At 38.8% G+C, this 12,730-nt stretch overlaps 1 protein-coding gene across 2 annotated transcripts in view; it reads left to right on the forward strand.

Moving 5' to 3' along the window:
- Positions 1-51: 51 nt before the first annotated feature.
- Positions 52-12,730, forward strand: part of LOC139362893 (septin-7-like) — a 50,147-nt gene continuing 37,468 nt past the window's right edge. The window contains exons 1-3 of one of the 2 annotated variants that reach the window (XM_071095246.1): positions 52-453; positions 3,338-3,444; positions 12,561-12,661. In XM_071095246.1, coding sequence (XP_070951347.1) covers positions 282-453; positions 3,338-3,444; positions 12,561-12,661 — 380 coding nt within the window. In that variant the 5' untranslated portion in view covers positions 52-281. The remainder of the gene's footprint in view (positions 454-3,337; positions 3,445-12,560; positions 12,662-12,730) is intronic. The other variant, XR_011622461.1, reaches the window with a different exon arrangement.

The following is a 12,730-nucleotide window of genomic DNA, read 5'->3' on the forward strand; positions in this document are numbered from 1 at the left end:
GAAGCCCCATCTCTATGGCTCAGGAGAAGGTGCGACCTTATGACGTCACGGAAGGCGCGCCCTTGCGACATCGCGGAAGGCGCGCCCGTAGGTGACGTCGCGGAAGACACGCGGAGCCAATCAGAACTTGCGGCGGGGCTGCTGGGTCCTCTAGGAGCGTCCATGAGCGCACGCTGGCTACAGGCTGCTAGGTGGGATGTAACCGGTCGCTGAGGTGGCCCGTCTGTGTCCGGAGGCTTCGGCCCGGCCGCTGCCACCCATAAGCTACGAGGGGGAGCTTTATGACTTCTCGGCCTGCGGGCCGGGCGCAGCAAGGGCCATACTCCGCGCGAGCAGGCGCTGCGCGCCAACTGCCCGGCGCCTGGCTGGCACGATCGCACGGTAGCGCAGAAGCTCCTCAATGGCCAGCGCCAGCTGGAGCCCCAGCCGCCCACTCGCCTCACCTGAGCCTGGGTACGTACGCCCCACAACACGTCCCCCAGGCAGGGCCCGGGGACCCCCGGAGCGTCCCCCGCTATCTGGCGCCGCTCATCCTGGGCAGGGTCGGCCCCCTTTGAGGCCGCCCCGCGTTAGGGAATGCACCCCGGAGCTTGACCTCTGACAACCCTTTGTAATAGCATTAAGTCTTTGAAACTTTGTAGCGGGGTAGAAGGGGCCAGGAAACGAAGAAAACATCTTTTTTAAAATATAAGCGATCGGCCGGGCGCGGTGGCCCACGCCTGTAATCCCAGCACTTTGAGAGGCGGAGGCGAGTGGATCACGAGGTCAGGAGTTCAAGACCAGCCTGGCCAGCGTGGTGAAACCCCGTCTCTACTAAAAATACAAAAATTAGCCGGGCGTGGCGGGCGCCGGTAATCCCAGCTACTAGAGAGGCTGAGGCAGAGAATTGTTTGAACCCGGGAGGCAGAGGTTGCCGTAAGCCGAGATCGCGCCACTGCACTCCAGCCTGGGCAACAGACGGAGACTCTGTATAAACAAACAAATATATATATGTGTATGTGTATATATATATATATGTGTGTGTGTGTGTGTGTATATATATATATGCGATCGAGCCCGGGAGGTTGCGATTACACTGAGCCGAGATTATATAAGCGATCAAGCACGGGAGGTTGAGGTTACAGCGAACTGAGATTGCGCCATTGCACTCCAGCCTGTGTGACAGAGGGATACTGTCTCTAAAAAATTATATGCAAGTGAGAGCTTTTATTCCAGCGCTCATGCTCAGACTGAAGAAAGTAACTGGGCCAGGCCCGGTGGCAACGCCCGTGATCCCAGCAGTTTGGGAGGCCAAAGCAGGTGGATCGCTTGAGCTCAGGAGTTCCAGACTAGCTTGGGCAACATGGTGAAACTCTGTCCCTACAAAAATACAAAAAAATTAGCTGGGCATGGTGGCAAGCGCTTGTAGTCCCTGCTACTTGTGGGGCTGAGGCGGGAGGATCGCTCAGCTGCAGCCTCAACCTCCTGGGTTCAGGCAATCCTTTCAGCCTCCCAAAGTGCTGGGACTACAGGAATGAACCATCGTGCCTGGCCTTACACTATATTTTAATGCTGTTTTTGAAAATGAAAACTTTTACAGGCAATTCACTTCCTTCAAACTAATCAGAAGGAAATGATGCTATTCTGTTTTTTGTTTTCGTGTGTGTGTGTGTGTTTTTCTTTTTTGGGACGGAGTCTTGCTCTTGCCCAGGCAGGAGTGAGGTGGTGCAGTCATGGCTCACTGCAACCTTGACCTCCGGACTCAAGGAATCCTTCCCCGTCAGCCTCCGCAGTAGCTAGGACTACAGGTGCATGCTACCACGCTTGGCTAGTTCTGTTTTTGAAATGGAGTCTCACTCTGTCTCCCAGGCTGGAGTGCAGTGGTGCAATCTCGGCCCACTGCAGGCTGGTCTCAACCTCTGACTTCAGATGGTCCACCCACCTCGGCATCCCAGAGTGCTAGGATTACAAGTGTGACCCACCGCGCCTGGCGATTTTGCTCATTTTAGATACTAGAACTTTAATATTTTTTTTTCCTGAGATGGAGTGTTGCTTTGTCGCCAGGCTGGAGTGCAGTGGCGTGATCTCACCTCCGCCTTTTGGGTTCAAGCGATCTTCTGCCTCAGCCTGCCAGAGTAGCTGGGACTACAGGTGCGCACCACTGCACCCAGGAGTTAAAGACTGCAGTGAGCCATGATCGTGCCACTGCACTCCAGCCTGGGCAACACAGTGAGACCCTGACTCCACAAGTAAATAAATCAATATCATATAATATGTACCAGGGTACAGGCAGGTGCTGTTATCCCCACTTTTCATCCTTAACTCTGAGTTGAGTCATACATCAACCTCTAGTAAAAAGTGGCATGCTCTCAGTCAAAAGGGTAAGCCCAAACCACTGGAAAGGATCTCAGTTTTGAGATCTTTTGAGAGCTAATATAAAAAGAATTCCTCCTAGGCATAAAAGTATTGTGATATAGTTACTTAGGCTAAACATGCCTATTGTGCTAAGTGAATTATTAACAATAAATACTTTAACTCTGTGCCATGTTAATTATCATAATATGATTTATAATTTGTTTTAACCTTAGGTTATATATACCTTGAAACCATTTATATTTTGGTATACTTGTAATAGTTACTATACACTGGAGTATATATATTGGACTAGCCATGGAGAGTCAAAAAAGAGGAGTATGTGGTCAGAGTAGAAATCATGCCCTAGCTTCCTTCCTGTCTACCTCCTACCTTGAGTAGAAGCATTGGAAAAAGTAATTACCTAAGATTGTTTGGATTATGGTTTGTGGAGAAGCACCCTTATATTTAGGCTGATGGGTGGCTAAATTAGAAAGTATTTTTTGTGGTTTAGAATTTTATATGGAGATTTTCATTGTGATTAATTATTCTTTGTATTAGCAGATTTTTGCTTTTTATAGCTGCATGATTTCTTGTTTATTCATTCATTATTGTTTATTAATAAAGAAAAACTTTATTTCACTGAAGCAGCGATATATAATCCAACTTGGATTTTTTAATAATGACTGACTTTTTTTCTTTGGGAATACATTACTGTTAAAAATGTAGATTATTAGATACATTACTTTTAATGTAGATACATTACTTTTAATGAATATAAGTGGTATAATTAGAAGGCTGATAAGAATCCTTAGAAACATGAGTTTAATTTGATAGCTAAGAAACTGAGGACAAGACACTTATTCTTTGTAGCATATTTTCTAATGTCATTTCATTGTCCCACCAAGAAGTACTTGCATAAAGCAAGTTCGATTATAGCATCTGTTGAATATTTAAGGTTGGGTAAAGTGGGTGAGTTTAAGGTATTTTCCCTTATTTCTTTTAGGCGAATCTGGATTGGGAAAGTTGACATTAATCAACTCATTATTCCTCACAGATTTGTATTCTCCAGAGTATCCAGGTCCTTCTCATAGAATTAAAAAGATGGTACAGGTATGGATATTGGTATTGTTAATTGATGATAAGCTGGAATAATATTAATACACACAAAGCACGTGTTGTAACTTTTATTATGCTTCCTTAGACGTAAGATGCAAATTTGCCCTTAGCCTGTGTGAGATGGTAAATATGACTTCATAAAATTAAAAAAAACAGAAGAAGTACAGTTAATCAGAAGAATTATCTTGACTAGAACTTTCCAAATTTGTCCTAAGGCTTCTCCTAGAGATGACACTGTAACATAGTAACCAATTCCCCTGGAGCTGTGCTATCTAGTATGATAGTCATTTGCCACATGTTTAAATCAATTAAAATTAATTAAATTAAAAATGCAGTTTCTCATTTGCTCCAGATACATTTCAAGTGCTCAACAGCCACATGTGGCAAGTGGCTGCCATTTTGTGAAGCCCATATGTGAAGATTTTCATCATTGCAGAAAATTGCACAGGACAGTGTAGAGAAAACATGATTCATTCATAGAAAAGCTATTGTTATTTAAATACAGTGTTCTATATTAGTCAGTGGGATAATACCATATAATTGTTGAATGGCAATAGCGATTCTGTAAGACTCCCAAGGTATATGTGATCTAATTTACTGCTTCTCAGTCTTTGCTATGCATTCCAATCCTGGGTATCCTGTCAAATTTAGTTCTTCTAGTAGTTCTGAGATAGGCTGCATTTCTATATTTCTGACAAGATCCCAGGTGATACTGATGCTGCTGGATGGTAGATCACACTTTATAGAGCAAGGGACTAGACTCTAGATATGCTCTTTTTATTAAATAGTACAGCAGCCTGTAGCCACATGTGGCTATTAATCTTTGAAATGTTGGTAGTCTGAATTGTGATGTTCTGCAAATATAAAATATACCACAGATTTCTAAGACTGAGCATGGAAAAAAATCTCCATAATTTTTTATATTGATTGTATACTGCAGTGATAATATTTTGGATGTATCGGGTTAAATAAAATTGATTAATTTCACCTTTTCCTATCTTAAAAGTGGCTACTAAGAAAATTTTAAATTACTTATATGATTGACATGGTATTTTTGTTTGGCAGCACTGCTTTAAACAGTTGATTAAAAATATTGTTGGTGAGCTCTGCTTGGGTAATATATAGGACACGGGCAGAGAGGAGGCAAGTGAACAGTTCTGACTGGAGTAGGCTTCATTGAGGCACTGATGCTTTTAGCTGGATTTGAAGAAGTGGTAGTGATCGTCCCAGTGCCCAGGATGGAAGGACAGCCTATATGTTCTGGGCAGTAACTCATATATATCAGACCGCAAGATGCAGTTTAGTAACTAGACCCCAAAGGAGTAATTTTGTGAAGTGAATATCTTATTTCTCCTTTTTAATGTTTCTCTCTATTTTAGGATTTTTTTTATTTTGGTAACCTTCATAGGGCTTGAGATTTAAAATTACCTGCAAAATTATGCTCTAAAAACTTGATCCTTCATGCTTATTTATTTTGTGATAAATATTGGAAATTTTAAACCTAAGCAAGAAAATGAACTTTGAACTTTCTTAATTTGAATATCTGTTATGAATACCTTAAGTATTTATGAATTTAGATATGCAAGATAAAACTAACCACTACCTAAATTAATATACAGTTCATTTCCAGAACCCTAGTTTCTTCCATGTGCTCACTCTCATTCAGTATTACAACCCCCAAACATAAACACCTTACTGACTGCTTTCTCCATAATATTTGCCTGTTCTTGAATGTTATATACATATACTTTTTCATATCTGTTTTCTTTCAGTGAAGATTACATCTGTATTTATTCATGTTGGGTGTAGTTGTTCTTTTTCATCGTCATATAATACTCTATTGGGTGAATGTATCAGTATATCCTTTATTAATTATTGTAGACAAGGCTTTGGGTTTTCAGTTTTTTCTAGTAGGAACATTCTTGTGCATGTCTTGGTAGACTTAGGCACTCATTGCTGTTGTGTGTGCATAAAGATATAAAAGTATTTGAGTTTATTTTATTTGATTTCTAGTGAGGTTGAACATGTCTTTTGTACTCATTAACTGCTCAGATTTCATTTAAGTGTTTTGGTAATCTTAATTTTTCTGTCATTTTTTTGCTGATTTATAGAAGTTTGAAAAATCTAATAATCCCCTACATTTTAGATATTGCAGATATTTTCTCCCCAGGTGAGCATCTGTTAAAGATGTGACATGCCCTCAATTTATTAGAATTCTTACATTGGCTTAGCTTCACAATAAATTGTCTAAACCCACTGTACCTTCCTTTAAAGTAACACTTCAAAAATATCCTCTTCTGTTGTGAATATCTTCCTGGAAACTCTCTTTATCTTGAAAACAAAGGGGTAATGGAGGTGAGAATATCCCTGGTAGGATTTTTAAGACAGAGGCCTGTGCACCACTGTTAAAATATCTTTTCTTTACCAAAAGGAAGACCTGTAACATTTGAGAACCAGATTGATCCTTACTAGAATCCTGTAGAAGTCCTCTTTCCTGACTGAACCATGGAAGTATATTCCTTTATATACTGAAAACTAGCTGAAGACCATCTAAACTCTTTTGCCTAGTTGCTCAGGAAAGAACATGCCATATTACGGACAGGGTCAGAGTCATTCAAGAAGCCTGAATATAGTTAGAAAATGAGAATGTAATCTTTTTAATAGTTGGCTGGCTCCTTACCAAGCCCAGTAGTCTAGCAGATGTTCTGCCCTTAGAAGCTCATAAATTCTCACAGTAGACGGGAGTGGTCACCAGTATTGTATCTCGGTCTAGACATATCAGACTGGCAAACATACAATCCTGAGTTTCAAAAGACAAACGTTTATAAAAATGGGGAATAAAACCCTCTCCTGTTATGTAACTGAATAAGGAGCAAGATTTTAATAAAGACTACAATCTCGTATTCTCATCCCTGGGCATTACCTATTTATAAGAGACTTGTAATCTTAAAGGAGATGCTCGTTCACATTTACAGTCTTGGAAGGAATGAGAAGCTATGTACACTGAACAGAGAGCTGATTTTTAGTCTCCTGTGTGTAAAATAGTGGTTCTGATTCAAGCGAAGTTTTCAGTATTGATAGAAGCTCATTAAGATTAATTCTTAACCTCTTATCTTGGACCTCAGGACCCTGAGTTATATCTGTGCATTTCCAGATGTGAGCTGACACCAGTCCTGGAATTCTTTATACCGGTGCTTCTTAAACTTCAGCACGTATCACAGTCACCTGGAAGTCTTGTTAAAACACAGATTGCTGAGTCCCTTTCTTCATGGTTTGCTATATAGTAGGTTTGAGGCAGGGCCCAAAGAATTCGTATTTCTGTTTAGTTCTCAGAATGTATTACTGCCAGTCTGGGTACTACATTTTGAGAACCACTGCTCTGTAGTGTTCTTTGCCTGCTGCGAACTGATTTTATCCTGTGTCTGTCAGGGAGAAAGGAGGAGAGGGAAGTGTTTTGCCTTAGTTCTTTCAGAATGTTTCAAATGGAATGAAATGGTACCGTGTTACTTCCATTTTTTACTTATATTTTTTTCCCAAAAGATTGATTAAAATAAAGTGAAATAAAAAATTGAACATTTAAGCTCCACTTCATGTTTGAGTCTTCATGTTTAAGTGGTGATTTAAGTGGTAAATTTTTTGGAAAAATATTGCTTACAATGTTGTATGCATGCTAACAATTATTTTATTTATTTTATAATTTTGTTGCATTGAAAATTTTATATTTATTTATTTTTGATATGGAGTCCTGCTCTTTTGTCCAGGCTGGAGTGCAGTGGCATGATCACTACAACCTCCACTTCCGAGGTTCAAGTGATTCTCCTGCTTCAGTCTCCTGAGTACCTGGGATTACAGGCACGCACCACCACACCTGGCTAATTTTTGTGTTTTTAGTAGGGACGGGGTTTCACCATGTTGGCCAGGCTAGTCTCGAACTCCTGACCTCAAGTGATCCACCCACCTCGGCCTTCCAAAGTGCTGGGATTACAAGTGTGAGCCACCACACCTGGCGTGCATTTGAAAATTTTTGTATCATACTTTATGTCAGTGAAAGGGTGTCATCTGTCCTTTTTTGGGAAGAAACTATCCTTTTTTCTGACATTAAAGTCCATTTAAATTTTCTCTTAATGTATTCTATTAAGATAATTCTTTTGTACAATGATGCTGTTAGATTTTTTAAAGTTCTTAGTTGGAAACTTTATGCTGTTCCCCTTTGAAACTTTTTCTTGGTCCGTGAAGTTTTTTTTTTTTCTTCTTCTTCTTCTTTCCAAGATGAGACTCCATCTTGCTCTGTCGCCGAGGCTGGAGTGCAGTGGTGTGATCTCAGCTCACGGCAGCCTCTACCTCCTGGATTCAAGCAATTCTCCTGCCTTAGCCTCCCGAGTAGCTGGGATTACAGGTGTGTGCTACCACACCTGGCTAATTTTTGTATATTTGGTAGAGATGGAGTTTCACCACATTGACCAGGCTGGTCTCGAACTCCCGACCTCAACTGATCCTTCCACCTTGGCCTCCCAAAGTGTTGGGATTACAGGCGTGAGTCACTGCGCCCAGCTGGTCCCTGAAGTTTTATAAATCACTATTATAGATGAAGTGAGTGCAAAAGTTTTGAAAGTGAGAAAAGGTGAAAACAGTACATACATCTCTAGGATAATATACTTGATAGATTCCTTGAAAAATGTTCACGGAGCCCAATCAGGAAACTCTCCTGTTGACAATTGGTTCAGTTTTGATAGTTTTTGAGCCATTCACATAACATATTTGAATGCTTGTCTTATACTAAGTTTTGGGGCTACAATGATGATAGACACAAAGTTCTCAAAGATCCCACAATTGTGAGAAAAATATGGACAAACAGTTATGATTTAGTGAAAAAGATGCTTTTGTAAGGTGCTGTAGAGGTGACCTTGGCAAGGTAAATTTTAATGAAGTGGTAGCAAGATGGCAGTGGGTTGAGAAGTGAGTGGTAAGTGAGTCAGTGAAGGTGGGTGATGTCTATTAAGGAAGGGATGAGAAGGAATACCTTGGAGTGAGTATAAAGGACTCAGAGAGTGGTTTGATGATTTTGAAAAGAGATCTGAGAATGGTTATATCCTATGGCGAGTCATTCTCTAAGAAATGAGAGATTGAAGATAGAGGGGAAATAGTGCAAATGGTTGTCAAGATGAATCTAAAATGGAAATTAATCAGTTCCCTAGAATAGATTGAGAAATTAGCTTTAGGAAAAAGATATATTTCACACACACTGTACTATGGAAGGTACAGTGCTGATTCAGACAGACTGGGAATGGTCTCATTTTTAAGTGGTGATGTGAGGTACTTTACTGAGCATTGTGACAGGCACAGGCTTGGGAAGAGCCTACTGGGAAATGGGAGAGGCATGAGACTAGGGAGCACATAAGAGGAATATTAGAGAAATTCTTGTTGAGGTTGAAGGTCATGAATTTTATGGTATAGGAATAGAAAGATGGGTTAATCCAGAATGGGATTTAAGTTGAAAAGGGAAAGTTATAAAGGTTTTGGGAAGGAGGTTGCTAATGGAAAATGAGAGGGGCAAGGAATTTGAGGTTAAGTGTAAGGAGACAGGGATATGAGGGGTGGAGATGTTCAGAATAGAAGGCCAATTTAAGAGTTTTGGGATCACTTTCTTCTCAGTAACGTAGTTCTGGGTCTTGATGAGAAGGAAGTATTCTTTAGGCATAACTGTTCTGCTATTGGTCACTTCCTCTTTCATTTTTTTGTGGAACACGACAAAACATTTAAGATGATATTTGTCTTTTGAGCCAATAAATAAGGGAAATAGATAGTTTTTGTGTTTGAGCTAAGTGGAGTATCTCAGGCCATTCCAGTCTCTTCAGAGTGTCGGCTGTAATGCTACCTCTTGGGTAAGTGTAGGTAGAGGCAAGCTCTTGACAGAAAATGTTAACCCTCTCTTCAAAATGTTATGTTCTTAATTAAATAACTTTTTTATTTACCTCAATAAATGGCATGTAAACATTAAGTTAGAAAAGTTTAGTGTATATGAAGCTGTATAATCAACACTGTTTGACTTTTTTTCCTCAGACTGTAAAACTGAAAACTCAGTATACTAATACTCTTGTATGCTGTATACACTCAGTATTAGAAAATGAGTACCTTGGATTTCTGGAATCTCAGATGCCAAAAGAAGTCTCAGTAGATTAATTATACCTAGATGATACATAGACGATAGCTTTAGTTTTATTTATTTTTCAGGGAAAAACAGTTGAAAATGTTCTTGATTCATTCTTTTGGTATTAAATTATGAAACTAATCTTAGAGAACCCTGAGTGATGCCATAAAATGTGTTGATATGACCTGCTTACGGAAAATGCATGGGAAAGTGGCCATTTGGAATAGATTTGTTAAGAAAAGTTTGAAATTCTTGGACTTGAACTAATTTGTTTTCCATGGATCCCATGAGGATACTTGTAAAAGCCAATGATAGGATACAGTTGGAGCCTGTGAATGGCGCTAGTTTACAGTTATGTTTTCTGGATCTCTTCCATGTGTCGCTGACTTCTTTGTATTTGACCATGTATGGATACACAGAATTTCTTAGGCCAGAGAAGAAAAGAAGCTTTATAAACATTCCTTAAAGTGTGTAAAATACAAATCTTCATTTGTCTTAGCAAGTCAATAAGTAATTAAGTTGTTGAACTGATTTTTTTTTTTTAAACAAGGAAATATCTTAAAATTTAAGCTGTTAGGTTAAAATGTGTAGTTGGTATACAGCATGTTACTGAAGGTAGAATGAGCTTCATTTGGTAATAAAGGAACCAGAAATAGTTTGAAGTAAAATTGGGAGATGATTCGTGTAGATTAACTATATTGTTGTATTACTTTCTAGTATATAGTACTATGTTATTTAAAAAAGTAACTAGGTAAAGGAGTGGTATAATTACTTTGGATATTTCTGCTTCAGCCACAGTTACCATGAATAAATGATCTGTCTTTATAAAGGAGATGGAGGTGAATTCAGGATATTCAGATGTTAGATTTGACTGGGTTGTCCTTTGACTAGAAGATGACCAGATAAAGAAAATGTAAACTTCCTAAACCAGATGAGATGATATCATTAAAAATGTTTTTTTGGCCCCGCACTTTGGGAGGCTGAAATGGAAAGATTGCTTGAACCCAGGAGTTTGAGGCTGCAGTAAGCTATGATCTACCATGCTCTCCAGCCTGGCAACAGAGTGAGACTAAAAAAAAAAAAAAAAAAATTTTCCTTTAGTTCTCATGATTTCACACTGATGAATCTGATTGTTTTCTCTGAGTTATCTCTGAGTTATTTTGCCTTCCTCATGTTATTAGGGTAACCTGATAATAGACATGTTATCTGAGTTATGTGATCTCCTAAATGATGTACATCCATCACTGATACTGAGGATGATCAGAAAATATTACAACTCTTATTTATTGACGTTTACTTTTAATCTACAGATAAATGATAATACATATTAATACTTAATATTCAGATTGCCAATATTATATAATTGGTGGGTAAATATCTTTTGGATCTGCAAAATTTTCACTGATAGTTTGTATCAGGATCAAAGCAGTTCGAAGAATATTAATCTAAAAGATAAGACTTTGGCATCTCATTTCTCTAAAAGATAAGTCATGCATGTCCACATCTCAGGCAATTTATTTCAGTTTTAATAAGTTTTATTCTTGATAATAAAATTCTTTTAACAGAAAGCTCTTGATTGCTATAGACCTCTGCTGTGTGTTCAGTGGTCACTAGCCACATGTGGCTATTTAAGTTAATTCAAATTAAATAAAATTAAATATCAGTTCCTTATTTGCACTAGTCAGATTTCAAGGAGTAAGTAGCCACATGGGCAAGTGGCTACCATATTGGACAGTGTGGATACACAACAATTCCATCATCTCAGAAAGTGTTATTGGGTAGTGTGGCTACAGACTTTTCTTGCTCAGCAATCTTAGTCTCTGCATGTTATCAGGTAGCATCTGTAAAACATCATGCATCAGGTAGATCTATAAAACATGCCAAAATGAAATAGGCTGTCTCTAAAAGTGTCCCAAACTTTTTGTCTTGTAAATTAGCTTATCAGCATACTTGGAGCCTCTAGCCTTAATAAGGACTTGATATAAATGTGTATCAGGAGAAAGCCTATCTTCTGGGGGAATTATTCCCTTTTTATTTGAATCGGTGTTTCCTTTATCTTGGGCTCCTGAAAACTGATACTTTGCATTTAACAGCAGCATATGCCCAGGATGAATGATAATACGTCTTCTGATACAGAGCTTGAGGTTACAGAATATCTTAAATTGTTCTAGGAACTGTTGTTACCACTTAAGTCCAATAATCAGTCAGTAAGATCTCACCCTACCAGAATACACTTTTTTTTTTTTTTTAACTCTCTGGACTTTTGCTGATTACATTGTCCAGAATGTGGAGTATCACATTTGAAAAGTGTATCAGAATACACTTTTTTTTTTTTTTAACTCTCTGGACTTTTGCTGATTACATTGTCCAGAATGTGGAGTATCACATTTGAGAAGAGGACTGGATTCTAGCCATAACATAAATGTAAGGGTAATTACATCCATGCTGAGAAAGATTTAGGAATGATAGTAAGTTCATTTGAGTGAGTGGTTTGGGCCAAACTTGATAGAGAATAGTCCAGGAAGACATTTACTATAAACAGTAGATTAAATGTTCTTGTCTGATTAATTACATTTGACCTCTGTGAATTACTGAATCACTCAAACTGCTTATTTGTATTATTAGATGCACATTAAATTATATAAGTATTACATGTCTTTAGTGGTGATCAGTATTTTATCAGTTCCTCTGTCTTTCTTTATACCAAGTATGAGTCATAAACCCTGTGATCAATTTGCCAAGAGATTGGCAAACTATTTGTATATACACTTTTCTTTCAAATAATCTGGATTCCCAATGCCCACAATCATTGATTCTAAAGAAAATGTGGGAGTAGGTAGATTTAATTTGCTAACAGTTTCCCAGTTGGTTTTGATAAACTTGAATGTCCCTACCATCACCCCTGGTAGGAAATCACTAGTGTAATATATGATATTGACATCTGTACCAATTACTCTTACAGGTGGAACAATCCAAAGTTTTAATCAAAGAAGGTGGTGTTCAATTGCTGCTCACAATAGTTGACACCCCTGGATTTGGAGATGCAGTGGATAATAGTAATTGGTAAGAAGGGTTTGTCCTCACAACTTTCCAGTACATTTGAGGTACTGGGGTGGTTAAACTTTCTCTTCT

This window comes from Macaca nemestrina, chromosome 4 (genome assembly GCF_043159975.1).
Source record: "Macaca nemestrina isolate mMacNem1 chromosome 4, mMacNem.hap1, whole genome shotgun sequence".
Classification (NCBI taxonomy): domain Eukaryota; kingdom Metazoa; phylum Chordata; class Mammalia; order Primates; family Cercopithecidae; genus Macaca; species Macaca nemestrina.